Source organism: Nematolebias whitei, chromosome 17 (genome assembly GCF_014905685.2).
Source record: "Nematolebias whitei isolate Nwh7 chromosome 17, NemWhi1, whole genome shotgun sequence".
Taxonomy (NCBI): Eukaryota; Metazoa; Chordata; class Actinopteri; order Cyprinodontiformes; family Rivulidae; genus Nematolebias; species Nematolebias whitei.
This window is the reverse complement of record NC_056514.1, coordinates 4866459-4882159: the sequence shown is the minus strand read 5'-3', so window position 1 is coordinate 4882159 and position 15701 is coordinate 4866459. Positions and strand designations below refer to the sequence as shown.

The following is a 15701-nucleotide window of genomic DNA, read 5'->3' as shown; positions in this document are numbered from 1 at the left end:
TATATATATATATATATATATATATATATATATATATATAGTGTTAGCTACAGAGATAAAAAAAATAAAAATCACTATTTGATCACATTTGATTGTTTTGACCCATGTATTGTGCATAAGGGCCAAAACAATATGCAACTTTATTGTCGCACGTTCTGACCTTTCAGCCTTGACCCCTTGTGTTTTACTCTTCACTATAACTGATGTGTTGTTGCCACAAAATACATTGCACCACTAAATTAATGGCGACATCCTTAGGTAAAAAATATAATAAACATCTATAATATTTTATGAAGTTTGGAATTTTCATGTATCAGCCAACTTGGTAGAATAGAGAAACAACATATTAAGACCAATAAGTGCAAGTAGTCAGAGATCCCTGTTTTTACAGACATTTTTTTGCAGACATTAGTTTCTGTCTTCTTCTTAAAGTCCTAGCACAACATTTTAAGCAGTCTGAGGTTTCGTCTTTGCTTGGACTGTTGCAACACCTTAATTTATTTTTATTTTTTACTATTTTGTTGTAGCCGTAGCTGCTGCGTTTGTCTTATTGTCTTGTTGCATCATGACCCAGTTGTGGTACAATCTTCAGCTGTTGGATGCATGGTTTCACATGTGATAACCAGACTGTGTTTATTATGTGCTGATATGCATAACCCTACAGCTGACTGAGGGCGCAAGTTTTTCCCCATGTCGTGCACACCATCCATCTCTGTCTAATGTAATAAATATTTGTTTCTTGTTGGTTCTGAAATTTTTCATCTGATGTATCTGTTAAACTGCTTGAACAAACAGTGGTGTTAAAACAGAAACTACGCCTGGTTAGCTGTAAGGTTTTTGCCAAGTACCCAGATAACAGTGACTATAAAGAGCAATTTCAAGACCAGGGACAATTAACAGTGTTTATTTACAAAGCGTGACAATCAACAGCTGGCTGCAACACAGCTGGGAGGGACTGGAACCCTGGAGAGCAAGGACAAGGGTTATAATGAAGGCTTAGATCCTTGAGGACGATTCAAGATGTTGTCTGTAACTTGTCTGTAACTGAAGGAAACATCATCATTGGATTGAGGCTCCAATAGTTTCAGTAATCATGAAGTCCCAGAAAGGCTGCATCAATCGGTGGGCAAGTGGTGGAAGGTGAGGAACGGCTGGAGAAATCGCTAGGAGACTAAGGATGTAACCAGGGAGGTCCAAGGCTCAGGAGGAACACAGGAGTCAGTGGTGAAACACGTGAGAGTGCAGGTTTAGTCTTCACAACTCAGAAAATGGTCAAGTGGTTAGGAACACAACTACCGGTTGGACTGGCAGATAATGCACCAGCGTCAAAGTGAAGCCATCAACTTCTACTCCTGCAGCTCATTAGGAGAATGGTCCACAGGGTGTGTGCTTGTTGGCACCATGTGGTGTCACGAAGCTGCAGGAGAAAAACTGGAACGTCCACATTAGCTAGTGTGAATGTTCACTGCTCGTGTCACTTTGCCTAATTAACCACGTGTTCATGTTTCATAAACACAGTTTTGCAGAGGTTCTGTCAGTTCATCTTCAGAGTGATGAAAAAGTGGAACTGGAGCTTACGAATGAAAACCTGGTGCTGCAGTCATCCAGGGCTCCACAGATCACTGTCATGATTCAGTTGTTCCTCAAAGAACTCATCAAGGTGGATTTACTGATTTTTCTTATCATGGTTAATATAATTACATTTCCCTTCAAAGCTTGGTAATATCATATGCCAATAATTTTGTTACATAGAATCCAAATGCCTTTCTGCTTAGTTTAGTTTACACATTTCTTTTTGCTCCCAGGACTCAGGTCATGTGGTAGCTTTAAAGACTTTTGTAACTGATGACAAGAGTCTCCTCAGCTTCAGTAAAGGTGACGTCATCAAATTATTGCCAATGGAAGTATCCCAGACAGGTAAGATCATGATCTGGATGTGTCATTTGTAGAATGAGATATGTGCAGTGTCATCACTGGAGTCACCGCAACATTTTCCTATTGACTGTATCTGTTTTGCATTTTCTACCAGGTTGGCAGTTTGGCTCAATTGGGGGACGTTCTGGTCTTTTCCCAAAAGACATCACACAGCCATCTGCAGCCCCGGACTACCACGGCCTTCATTTGGACCGACGAGACAACAGGAGGAAAAGCATGAGGACTGCAAAGCCTGTCACTCCACCTGAGAACACTTCTCCACGTCCCATCAGCAGAGCCAGCAGACACATGGGCAGTACTCATTCAGAGCCCCCTACAGGAGAGGCCTCACGTCCCAGCTCAGCACAGGGGTTACTTCAGAAGTCAGTACCAAATTCAGTTCAGGGCTCAGTCCACGGATTAGAGGGCCTCTCAGCTATGGCTGAGTATGCTGTTAAATACTTCAGGTATGTAAGACAGTGCTTATTATTGCTGTGAATCATATCACAAGGTTAAGGCTCACACAAGATGGTGAGGCTAATTTTGTGCTACGATTTGTTGTTTAAAGAGTTGGGACTACGGCTGTTCCAGCTACTGGAAGAATATTTTCAGAAGCAGTTCAACACACAGAGGTAAGAGTTTACAACCCCTCTGAATTTGTGTGCATATCTGTCTGTGACATGATGGGAGATAGAAAATAATATAAAATAAATAGCTAAATTAATCACACACAAATGTAATTATCAGTTCAGTAAATAAGCCAGTAGCCAGTTTGTTTAGTGGACTTTTTAGATGTCATAACTTGGATCATTGTTAGAGCACTGTGTTTATTCTGGCAATTTGCTACATTTTTAATGTAACACATAGATAAATGCAGATCCAGAATTAAATGCACACCATCCATCTGTCTATCCATCCATCCATCCATCCATCCATCCATTACCTTTATCCACTTCATTCTTTCTGGGTCGCGGGGGTCAATGGTGCCCATGTCTAGCTGTCAGAGTGCGAGAGGCAGGGGACACCCTGGACAAGTCACAAGCCCATCACATGCTAAATGTGTACATTTAGCATTTTGTTTACTTTCAGGCCACACTGAGTCTCATTTTAGCCTTGATGCTTTTTCAACTCAAAGGGATCTCCAACTGCTTGCACATGTTGGCCATAATATTGGATTATGTAGAGCAGTCGTCTTCCAGTGGGAGAGTTGTGGGTTTGATTCCACCAGCAGTCACATGTTGGAGTGTCACTGGGCAAGACACTAAACCCCTCATTGTCTCCGATGTGTGTCCCATGGATGTATGAATGTGATCTAAAGCTCTGATTAGTCTCTGTAGATGATTTGTTCAGATTAACTTCGTAGAGATGTAGTATGGAGCTAACACAAAACCTAAGAGGCTAAAGCAGAGGCATGCTGTTGGAGAAAAATATTCTTGCTTTGTTTTACTTACTTTAAAGGAGTCACACGCGACAGCAGCAGAAGATTTTTAACCTGTATTTACTTGCAAGGTCAGATTTTCAGGACAGGTTACACAGATTAACATGAAGTACACATGAAGACATCCCAGTTCAACTCTGTCTGCTTAAAGGCTCTGGATCATGTCGTTCCTGTTAAAACTAGAAAATCAAAACTCAGAGCAGAACCTTGGCTGAGTGATGTCACCAAGGCCGTTAGGCAGCAGTGTAGGAGGGTGGAGCGCAAATGGAGGAAAGACAGGCTGCAGGTCTCTTTTCAAATACTAAAAGAGAGTTGGCGTCGTTATCAGAAAGCAGTAAAAGCTGCTAAATCTAAATACTTTTCTGATATAATTATAGCCAACTCTCAAAACCCGCAAGTTCTCTTCTTTACCCTAAACTCTGTTCTCCACCTCACTGAACCATCACCTCTGGAAGCCTCGACTGAGCTGTGCAACAACTTCTTACATTTGTTTTTACAAAAAATTGCGACCACCCGGGCTCTCATTTCCCCTCCAACTCATGACCCATCCATCCCACCTCAATCTGTAGCTCTATTTGACCATTTTGAACCCATCACTCTGTCTTCTTACTTACCAATACTTCCGAGAAGATGGCGCCGGTGCTGGTGGCTTGCCGTTCACTTCTGTCTGTTTTGATTGTTTGTTTTTTTCTGTTTTTGTCATTTTTCTTCTGTGACATCAACTCACTGCTTGTTTATGATCGCCAACAACTTTTAAATATACAGTTGTCTACTGCAAACCCCGCCTTGTTCAACCACTTTGATCAGGGCTCTGGACCCCCACCCCCTTTGCTTGTTGATGTCCCAGTTTACCTGAAACGTGCGGCATTTCTGCCTGCCCGAAAACATCGCTCCAGGCGCCGTGGAAGACTTGCCGGCTGTCTCGTGAGGATTAAAGCCAGCATCAAGCTCTCTGCTGCTTCGTCATCTGCTGCTGACCATCAGATGTTAAACTGTCCATCCGGATGCTTCGCTGATCCACTCAACTCCACCTTGCTCCAGGTGCCCGGGCCTTGTACGCGCAGCGTGCGGCCGCAGTGGTTTCGGACGTATCCAGTGGAACTTAACCAACTCCAGACCTTCTGCTGCATCATCTCCTGCCAACCATCTGCTGGATATTCACCTGTCCGGGTGCTTTGCTGATCCTGCTGGATACTGCCAGATCCCCGTAGTCGAGCCTGGCTCGCGCCGCGGGTGCGCGCACAGCTGCGACGTCTCTGGTCCTTGGAGGCGCGGTTCAAACTCCAGAAATCTGAAACAGCTGATCTGTGCTCAGAGCACAGCTTTTCCTTCAGCTACTGGTCCTACAAAGATTGCTCTGCTGAATGTGAGGTCGCTGACAAATAAAACTTTCATCTTAAATGATTATTTCTACTCCAATGAACTGGACTTCATGTTTGTTACAGAGACCTGGCTCGTCCCTGGTGAGTTAAGTGTTTTCTCTGAACTTTTGCGCAGAGGTGACAGGGCCTTCTCTGTAGCAGGACCAAGACTCTGGAATGAGTTACCTCTGCTTGTCAGACAGGCCCCCTCCCTCTCGGTTTTCAAGTCCCGTTTAAAAACTCACTACTATTCAATAGCTTTCAACACAAGATGATCTGTGTTTTGATGCTGTATGCTTTACACTGGTTTGTCGTCATTATCTGCATCGTTTTTTGTCTATATTCTGATTTACCTCATTTTGTATTTTGCTTTGTGTGTTACCTGTTGTTTTGTCTGTACAGCACTTTGGTTGGCCTTGTTGCTGTTTTAAGTGCTTTATAAATAAAGTGGTATGGTATGGTATGGTAGAGCTATTCCAATCTGGCTTTAAACCTCTCCACAGCACTGAAACTGCACTGCTGAAGGTCTTTAATGATATCCATCAGCAGTCACATGTCGAAGTGTCCCTGGGCAAGACACTGAACCCCTCATAGCCTCTAAGTGTGTCCCATCAGTGTATGAATGTGATCTGCACTGATTAGTCTCTTTAGATTTGTTCAATTAGCTTTGTAGAGATCTAGTAGAGTGCTGTATGAATGAGTAAATGAGGACACAGATTGTGTTGTAAAGAGCTTTGAGTATCTTGAAAAAAGAGAAAGGTGCTATATAAGTACAGTCCATTTATCTTCATATCCACAGATACCGGTGATTCTGTGCTGCTTGTCCTATTGGACCTTACAGCCGCCTTTGACACCATCAACCATGAGATCCTCATTGCTAGGTTGGAGCAGTGGGTGGGCATCACAGGGTCGGCCCTCAATTGGTTCAGATCCTACCTCGCTGACATATCCTTTTGTGTCTCCATCAAAGGTTTTAGTTCTGCAGCGGCAGAGCTCAAATGGGGGGTTCCGCAGGGGTCCATCCTGGGTCCCCTCCTATTCTTTTTATACCTGCTGCCAGTTGGTGCTATTTTTCAGAAACACCATACCATACCATACCATTTTATTTATAGAGCACTTAAAACAGTGACAAGGCCAACCAAAGTGCTGCACAGACAGAACAACAGGTAACACACTAAGCAATATACAAAATTAAGTAAATCAGAATATAGTCATAAAAATGATGCAGATAATGACGACAAACCAGTGTGGAGCGTACAGGTTCAAAACACAGATCATTTGGTGTTGAATGCTACTGAATAGTAGTGGGGTTTTTGAACGAGACTTGAAAACTGAGAGGGAGGGGGCCTGTCTGACCAGCAGAGGTAACTCGTTCCAAAGTATTGGTCCTGCTACAGAGAAGGCCCTGTCACCTCTGCGCTTAAGACGAGTTCTTGGAACTGTGAGGAGCAACTGGTCTGCTGACATCAGGGGGTGTGGTGGGACATTCGGCTGTAGCAGATCAGAGAGATGGGGGCAGCGAAACTGTTCAGCGATTTGTAGACATACAGTAGTATTTTGAACTGGATTCAAAGGTGAACCGGTAACCAGTGCATTGAGGCCAAAACTGGTGTAATGTGCTCTCTTTTGCCTGTGCTGGTTAAAAATCGGGCTGCTACATTCTGGACCAGTTGTAGTCGTGCAATGGAGGTCTGACTGATACCAAACAGGAGCAAATTGCAGTAATCAAGCCTAGATGTAATGAATGCATGTATTCCCGTCTCCAGGTTATTTTTGGACAATATGGGCTTCAGTTTAGACAGCCGCCTCAGTTGGAAAAAACATGATTTAACAATCATGTTTACATGATTGTTAAGTTTCAGGGAAGGGTCCATTATCACTCCCAGTTTAGTGACTCTTTGTTTTGCTGACAGGGATAGAGCGGAGAGGTCGATGCAGTGGTTTGTGATCGTGTCATTGGGAGGGAACAACATGACTTCAGACTTCTTTTCATTGAAACTTAAGAAATTTAAAGCCATCTGGTCCCTGATGTCAGCCTGGCAGTCAAGCAGAGGTTGAATAGAGCATGTACCATTATGTCTTAGGGGAAAGTAAATTTGACAGTCATCGGCGTAAAAGTGAAAGGGTATGTTGTGTTTTCAGAAAATAGCACCAAGTGGCAGCAGGTATATAAAGAGGGGACCCAGGATGGACTGCTGCGGAACCCTCCATTTAAGCTCTGCCGCTACAGAACTAAAATCCTTGATGGAGACACAAAAGGATCCATCAGTGAGGTAAGATCTGAACCAATTGAGGGCTGATCCTGTGATGCCCACCCACTGCTCCAACCTAGCAACAAGGATCTCATGGTCAATGGTGTCAAAGGCGGCTGTGAGGTCCAATAGGACAAGCAGCACAGAATCACCGGTATCAGTGGTTAAGAAAATGTCATTAGAGACCTTCAGCAGGGCAGTTTCAGTGCTATGGAGAGGTTTAAAGTCAGATTGGAATAGCTCTAAGATGGCGTGATCTTCCAGGAAGCACTTCAACTGGGACTCAACTATTTTCTCCAGTATTTTAGAAGCAAATGGGAGTCTGGAGACTGGCGGCAAGTTGGACACGACTGAGGGGTCAAGGTTTGTTTTTTTTAGGAGAGGCTGGACAGCAGCGTGTTTAAAGGATTTTGGCACCACGCCAGTGGATAAACTACTGTTTACTATAGTAAGAATGGACGGACCTAGAGTAGGAAAAACCTCTTTAGTAGTCAAGGGGGGAACCACATAAACGGGGGACCAGAAGGTTTCAAGCTGCACATGACCTGCTCTAGAGAAGATAGGGTGATGGGTTCAAAATGGTCAATAGAGCTACAGATTGAGGTGGGATGGATGGGTCATGAGTTGGAGGGGAAATGAGAGCCCGGGTGGTCGCAATTTTTTCCAAAAAGAAATGTAAGAAGTTGTCGCACAGCTCAGTCGAGGCTTCCAGAGGTGATGGTTCAGTGAGGTGGAGAACAGAGTTTAGGGTAGAGAAGAGGACACGTGGGTTGTAAGAGTTTGAGGTTATGATATCAGAGAAGTATTTGGATTTAGCAGCTTTCACTGCTTTCTGATAGCGGTGCCAACTCTCTTTAAGTATTTGAAAAGAGACCTGCAGCCTGTCTTTCCTCCACTTGTGCTTCTCCCTCCTACATTGCTGCCTAACGGCCTTGGTGACATCACTCAGCCAAGGTTCTGCTCTGTGTTTTTATTTTTTTTTATTTTAATAGGAGCGACAAGATCCATAGTCTTTAAGCAGACAGAGTTGAACTAAAACACAACATACCCTTTCACTTATACGACTGTCAATTTGCTTCCCCCTAAGACACAATGGTACATCCTCTATTCAACCTCTGCTCGACTGCCTGGCTGACATCAGGGACTGGATGGTTTTAAATTTCCTAAGTTTCATTGAAAAGAAGTCTGAAGTCATGTTGTTCCCTCCCAATTACACGATCACGAACCACTGCATCGACCTCTCCGCTCTAACCCTGTCAAAAAAACAAAGAGTCACTAAACTGGAAGTGATAATGGACCATTCCCTGAAACTTAACAATCATGTAAACATGATTGTTAAATCATGTTTCTTCCAACTGAGGCGGCTGTCTAAACTGAAGCCCATATTGTCCAAAAAGAACCTGGAGACAGTAATACATGCATTCATTACATCTAGGCTTGATTACTGCAATTCGCTCCTGTTTGGTATCAGTCAGACCTCCATTGCACGACTACAACTGGTCCAGAATGCAGCAGCCCGATTTTTAACCAGTACAGGCAAAAGAGAGCACATTACACCAGTTTTGGCCTCACTGCACTGGCTACTGGTTCACTTTCAAATCCTGTTCAAAATACTACTGTATGTCTACAAATCGCTGAACAGTTTTGCTCCCCCCATCTTTCTGATCTGCTACAGCCATATGTCCCACCATGTTCCCTGAGGTCAGCGGACCAGTTGCTCCTCACAGTTCTAGGAACTCGTCTTAAGCGCAGAGGTGACAGGGCCTTCTCTGTTGCAGGACCAAGACTTTGGAATGAGTTACCTCTGCTTGTCAGACAAGCTCCCTCCCTCTCGGTTTTCAAATCCCGTTTAGAAACCCACTACTATTCCGTAGCTTTCAACACCAGATGATCTGTGTTTTGAACCTGTATGCTCCACACGTTAGTCGTTATATTTATTATCTGCATCATTTTTATGTCTATATTTTGATTTAACTTCATTTTGCATGTTGCTTTGTGTGTTGCCTGTGTTTCTGTTTGTACAGCACTTTGGTTGGCCTTGTCGCTGTTTTAAGTGCTTTATAAATAAAATGGTATGGTATGGTATGGTATGGTATATAGTATGGTATGGTATGGTATGGTATGGTATGGCAAGACCAGTCATGAGAATCTGCCACGAGTCATGTGTGCAGCTTGTTGTTATACTCTTATCAGTTCAGCCGAGCTCAAGCCCCCAGTATACTGCCGCGTACGTCCGTTCACGCGTACGTACGCGTGTACTGTATGCAGAGGGTTCAGTCATTAAACTCCAGCATACACCCTGAGCAGCTGCAGAGCAGCTTCACAGACAAGGGGCATTTACCTTTGGGACAAATTGAGGTCGCTGATTGGTCATTTGCTGACACGCCTACTGGATTGATTGACAGGTCGGAAAAAAGAAAAAAAAGCAAGCGCTGGCAGCCTCAGCCGCAGCGGTGTTCTGTGTTTATATGTTAATAAAAATATCAAAAAAAATTTTTTTTTTAAACAGCGCTGGCTCTACAGCCCACACATCAGAACAGCCCACCAAGAAATCTCCAGACCCTCCCGCAGCCACGCTGGACCTGAGTTTAATTCGCTCATGACAAATTCCTTCATTTCTCACCATTTCAGTCATGGCATCAACGGAGGAGGAAGAGATCACTGCCTCTTGGCAAAAAAAAACAAAAGAAATGGCCAGATCAGGGATGAAGAAGGGGAATTTAATACATTGGTGTCACATACAAAACAGTCTGTTGCTGGGCAGTTTATTGTGCGACACCACATACACGTATGCAGTCGTAAAAATTTGAGCTTTGCACGGACATGAACTGGGGCGGTACGCTCGTGCCTCTGCGTATGGACGTGTGTACCTCTGCGTATGGACGTACGCGGGAGTATACTGGGGGCTTCGCAGACTCGGAGCATCATTGGAGTGCCAGCTGCAGCCTCACCCAGCTCCTCATCCCGTTCTCTCTGCTAACCCAAACATATGGTTCATGGGCAGAGTTAACATACTCAGCCATAGTAGTTAAAAACATCCATAACCTTTAACCAAAAATTCCCTACCACCACCCACCCCAAACCTCTACCACGTGAAGAGGTTTACATAGACTTTATAAAAAGAAAGAGGTTTTCACTTTTTTTAAAACTACTCAAGCTTCTTTTCTCATATTTCTCTATATCTCACCCCCCCCCGAGAACTCTCTGTGCAAACTTATTAGAACTGCTGGCTGAAACAACATCTTCAGAAACTGTGGCTGATCTGAAAAAAGCTCATGGACAAATCTCAACACCTCGATGTCAAATGCAAATGTAATCATGTTTTAATTGAGCTGCTGGTAGAGTTTTTATGTCTCAAATCGTGTCCTGATAGAAAAGATGTGAAAGATCTTGTTTTGTAATACCACTATCTACCCTCATGTTTCTCCCCCTTTTCATATCTAAGATTATTATCTGATAAGAATAAAATGGCCGCGCTCTCCTGTAGTTGCAGCTTCGTGCACTCCGCCCATCTTTCGGACGACTGTACGTACATATTCGCGTTGTACCTCGGTGCAATTCCAATAATGTTTATTCTGATTCTGCATGTCTGGGTTTTTTGTTGTTGTTTGTTTTTTTGTTTGTTTTTTTGCTAAGAGAGATGGCATATTATATTTAAATGGAAAAAAACTGGAGAACAAACATAAATATTTGCACCTCCACTTTAAAAATTGAAAATGTGGTATTGATTTGTGTTCTCTTTATCCCTCTCTCTCGCCTCTATCCCTATCTCCTTCTTTACATTTTAACTCTTCTCTCACTTTTCTGCTTTATCTTTTATGTTTTTCATCCCCGTGTCCATTACATCTGGAACAAACCCAAAGCAAATTCTAATAAAGTTTTATTTATATTTTAAGCAGAGCATTAAGGCCAGCCATAATGCTCTGCTTGTGAAAGTAAATCTGTTGGGCATCACTTTGACACTCACAATAATTCTAAGTGTCACAATGAAGGACAGGACAAGGGGGAAAATAAAATTGAAAATGTGGGTGGTCTAGTTGCTCTCTTGATCTAGTTGCTCACTTGATCTAGTTGCTCACTTGATCTAGTTGCTCACTTGATCAGGTGTCTGTACAGTTCAAATTAGTGTAAACACTTTCCATTTAGAGTGAGAGAAAAGCATGAACCAGCCAGTTTTGTACAATTATTCAGGATAGTTGCATCTTTTGTTTGAATTCAAAGTCAGAAGCCAAGTTTGTGAAACAGAAAATTAAAAGTTTAATGTGTTGTGCTTTGGTTATATGAAGGTACCCATCCAAGAGTCACTGATTCTCTACAACGATCCTGAAATCAATGATTTGGCTGTAGAATGCTTCATCAGTGAGTTATTATCATTATTATTATTATTATTATTATTATCATCATCATCAACATCATCATACTGTGCTGTTCATTTAAATGAGTGTGTATGTGTTCCTCTACATTTTTCTTATTTCTCTGTCTTTGTAGACCTGATGCAGTTTATGGGCGACGTTCCAATGAAAAAAAGTACTACTCAAGTGGAATGCCTGAGTTTTATTCTGCTGGTGAGAGCTCTTACTCAGATTTGATCATTTAGGCTACGTTCACACTGCAGACAAACCTCACCCAAATCTGAGTGTTTGGCTTCTGTAAGACATATCTGTTTTTATGACCGAACATCACAAATCAGACCCTGGTTCTAAAATAGATACATATCAGAGGTTTTTCAAAATGACCTTATGGCTCTTGTTGCATATCATCCTAAGAATTGATACATACACAGTGACACATGTAGCATTCATTTAATTATACGCCACAGCTGACTGTGATGTCATCTTTTTCCGCACATCCAGATCACTTCAGGGCTGTAGACCTGGGGTTCTGTGAGGCATTAAAAAAACTTTGTCATGAAATGGATTTATCAAAATGTAAAGCCTTAAATAGCATTAAAAAACATTAAATTTGAATCTCAGTGGCATTGTTTACTTGTTTTTTTGTTTTCAAGAAAAATTAGATGAGCAATTTTGGACCCTACCAGGGGCAATTACAATTGCCCCCGACAGCCTAGCTCCCAGGATCAATCAGGCGCACAAACTCCTCCACCACGATAAGGTCAAGGTCAAGGTCAAGGTCCTTGGCTCACTCATGGAGGGGATGTCAGCGTCACTTTAGAGTAACGTGGCACCACCAATTGTTTCTGGCTGGTCAGTGCTCAAGGGTCAGAAGATCACGTGTTGGAGGGAAAACGATAAAACCTCGGGAGCAGAAAGAAAATGAGTAAATGCAGACTCAGTTTAAAGTGGCTAGAAAACAAAAAATGTAGAGAATGGCTGCCGCCTGCTGTTGGTCCCCACTGTCTTCATAAATGAAGAGTTACAGATCCAATGTGCCACATTTGTGTTGTGTAATTTAAAAAGTGATTTTTATGCTTTTGCACAAGTTCTTCTGTTGTTTGCACCAAACAAGTCCATCACGTTCAGTGGTGAAGTAGGTCTAAAGACACACACGTGGGGCAGTAATCCAGGTTCCTTACAGTTGTTGCACCTATCCAGAACTTCACACTGGGTTTGATCATGTTTTATCTGCTAACTTCATTTTGATGGACATAATCTGAGATACAGCACAAACTCATGGTCTCTGATGAAAGGCTCCACACTCACTTTCATTTTCTCTTGTTCATGTCATTGTACCCAATAAAATAACTCTATAATAATACAGTATAGACAAATGAGAGTATATAGTAAATCGAGTGTCAGTAAAAATACACACACACACACGTTGATGCTCCCCACTTCTTTTGGTTCTGTGATGCTGGTTTAAATAAGCTTGAATTGAAAAGAAAAGCTTATAAAACTAAGGCACATGACAATCTTCTGTAAAACAAAACACAAAGCTGTGCGTAGTGTAGGCATTCAGTGATGGCATCAAAAAAGGCATTGAAAATTGAATTTTGTTTAAGTAAAGTTTAAAGTTTATGCATTCCATAGACCATTGCCGATGACACTAAATGTTTCTAATGGCATAACTGGCATTAAAACACGTTACATGTGACTAGCTGATATCTGCAGAAACTTTGCATAATGTGAACAAACACAGAAACTTGGATCTCAACAAAAAACCTGAACTGAGCATTATGGTCTGCAGTGTAAACATGGCCATCGTTTGACTTTTATGGGTTTAAAGTGAGTTTCCCTGTTTTGTAAAGCTAGGGAAAGAAAAGGAAATGCTGAGAGATGAAATCTACTGCCAAGTCATCAAGCAAAGCACCAACAACCCAACAAGGTGAGTTTGTCATTCATTAGAGTACTGTACATACTGGGAGGCTGATGCTTTTTACAGTAAGTTGTGCTAAAAGGTGGTTTCCACTGAACCTATGAACCAGTTGAAGAACTTATCAAAGGCCTCTAAAGTTCACAGGGTTACTTTGTATCATTTGAGTCTGACTAAAACCAAACTGCACTTTTCTTTGGTGCTGTTGAAGAATAGTACAAACTAGAACATGTTCAACATCTTTTGTCATATGATCCTAACCTAGAAAAAATGAACATTTGAGTGTCCAATAGGTTTTCAGGTTTGACAAAACAACAACATTTGATCAATGTCCTTTGGCCTAAGGTGACCTGGTACCAAGTCCACTCTCTGACTACTTGTAACCATATACCTTATCTGATAAACAAGTTAGCTAAAACAAACAAGACTATAAAAATATTGTAGGCTGTTTAGTTTTTCTAATTCTATTTTTAATAATTGACACACAGACTTTGCCATTTTATTTTTGTTGCAAAACCAACCATCCATCCATCCATCCAACCAACCATCCATCCATCCATCCATCCAACCAACCATCCATCCATCCATCCAACCATCCATCCATCCATCCATCCAACCATCCAACCATCCAACCATCCAACCATCCATCCATCCATCCATCCAACCATCCATCCATCCCTCCAACCATCCAACCATCCATCCATCCAACCATCCAACCATCCATCCATCCATCCAACCAACCATCCATCCATCCATCCAACCAACCATCCATCCATCCATCCATCCAACCATCCATCCATCCATCCATCCATCCATCCATCCATCCATTATCTTCTGCTTGTTCCAAAGTCGGGTCGTGGGGGCAGCATCTTGAGCAGGGAGGTCCAGACATCTCTTTCCACCTCTTCCAGCTCTTCTCAGAGTCAGAGTCAGAGTCAGAGTTTCTTTATTGTCATTCGCACCTCATGTGGTACATGTGGTGGAGCGAAATTATGTACACAGGGTCCCAGTTACATCCAACAATAAAATGTATAAGAAAAACAGTAATAACATCTAAGATATGAACTAAGAAAAACATCAACTAAATATACACTAAGCACTCATAACATAAAACATTGAACATCACCACAAACATGAACATGAGTCTGTGAGCAGATGTGCACGCATGAACACATCAACATTGAAACAGATCAGCAGCAACATGAAACAGATCAGCAGCAACATGATATGGTTTTTCACAGTGATTATTCTAGTTAGAGATTCATGAGTCTAACAGCCTCAGGGTAGAAGCTGTTCCTCAGTCTAGTGGTTCTACACTTAATGCTCCTTAACCTCCTTCCTGAGGGGAGTGGGGCAAAAAGTGTGTGTGCTGGGTGGGTGGGGTCCTTCATGATGCAGGTGGCCCTCTTCCTGCATCTGGAGGTGTAGATGTCTGTGATGGTGGGGAGGCTGATTCCAACAGATTTCTGTGCAGCCTTCACCACTCTCTGCAAAGCTTTTCTTTCTGCAGCTGTGCAGCCTCCATGCCACACATTGATGCTCGAGCACAGGATGCTCTCCACTGCACACCTGTAGAAGGAGGTGAGGACTGAGCTTCCCAGACCAGCTCGCCTCAGCCGTCTGAGGAAGTAGAGTCTCTGATGAGCTTTCTTGATCAGGCTGGTGGTGTTGTTGCTCCAGCTGAGGTTGTCATTCATGTGTACACCCAAGTACTTGTAGCTGGAGACCACTTCCACCGCAGATCCTCTTATGTTCAGGGGGGTGTAGGTGTTTTTGTTCCTTCTGAAGTCCACAATCATCTCCTTTGTCTTCTTCACATTGATGTGAAGGTTATTCTCTCTGCACCAGCTCTCCAGGTGTTCCACCTCCTGCCTGTAGCTGGACTCATCATTGTTTGTGATGCATCCCACCACCGCTGTATCATCTGCAAACTTTACAATGTGACAGCCTGGATGGGTAGCTGCACAATCATATGTGAGCAGAGTAAACAGGAGGGGGCTCAACACACATCCCTGAGGAGAGCCAGTGCTGAGGGTTATGGTGGAGGAGGAGAGGTTGTGGATCCTCACTAACTGTGGTCTGTTTGTTAAAAAGTCTAGTACCCAGTTGCAGATGGAGGGGCTTAGTCCTAGTGTGAATAGTTTGTCCATCAGGGTTTGGGGGATCATGGTGTTGAAGGCGGATGTGAAGTCCACAAAGAGCATACGGACGTAAGAGTTTTTCTGCTCCAGGTGGTTGAGTGCAGTGTGGACCACAGAGGAGATTGCATCCTCTGTTGATCGGTTCTCACGGTATGCGTACTGATGAGGGTCCTCGTTGATGTTGATGGTTGTTTTGATGTGAGTCATGACCAGTTTTTCGAAGCATTTAGCGACTATCGGGGTGAGGGCCACTGGCCGATAGTCATTCAGACCAGTCACTGTAGAGCTTTTTGGGACTGGGATGATGGTGGCAGTCTTCAGGCAG

At 42.9% G+C, this 15701-nt stretch overlaps 1 protein-coding gene across 1 annotated transcript in view; it reads left to right on the top strand.

Moving 5' to 3' along the window:
• myo15b (myosin XVB) overlaps positions 1–15701 on the top strand; it is a gene marked incomplete at its 5' end in the record, with an annotated part of 84673 nt that overhangs the window by 54432 nt on the left and 14540 nt on the right. The window contains 7 exon segments of the mRNA XM_037691564.1: positions 1519–1660; positions 1806–1917; positions 2030–2381; positions 2483–2546; positions 11252–11324; positions 11454–11530; positions 13171–13247. Coding sequence (XP_037547492.1) covers positions 1519–1660; positions 1806–1917; positions 2030–2381; positions 2483–2546; positions 11252–11324; positions 11454–11530; positions 13171–13247 — 897 coding nt within the window.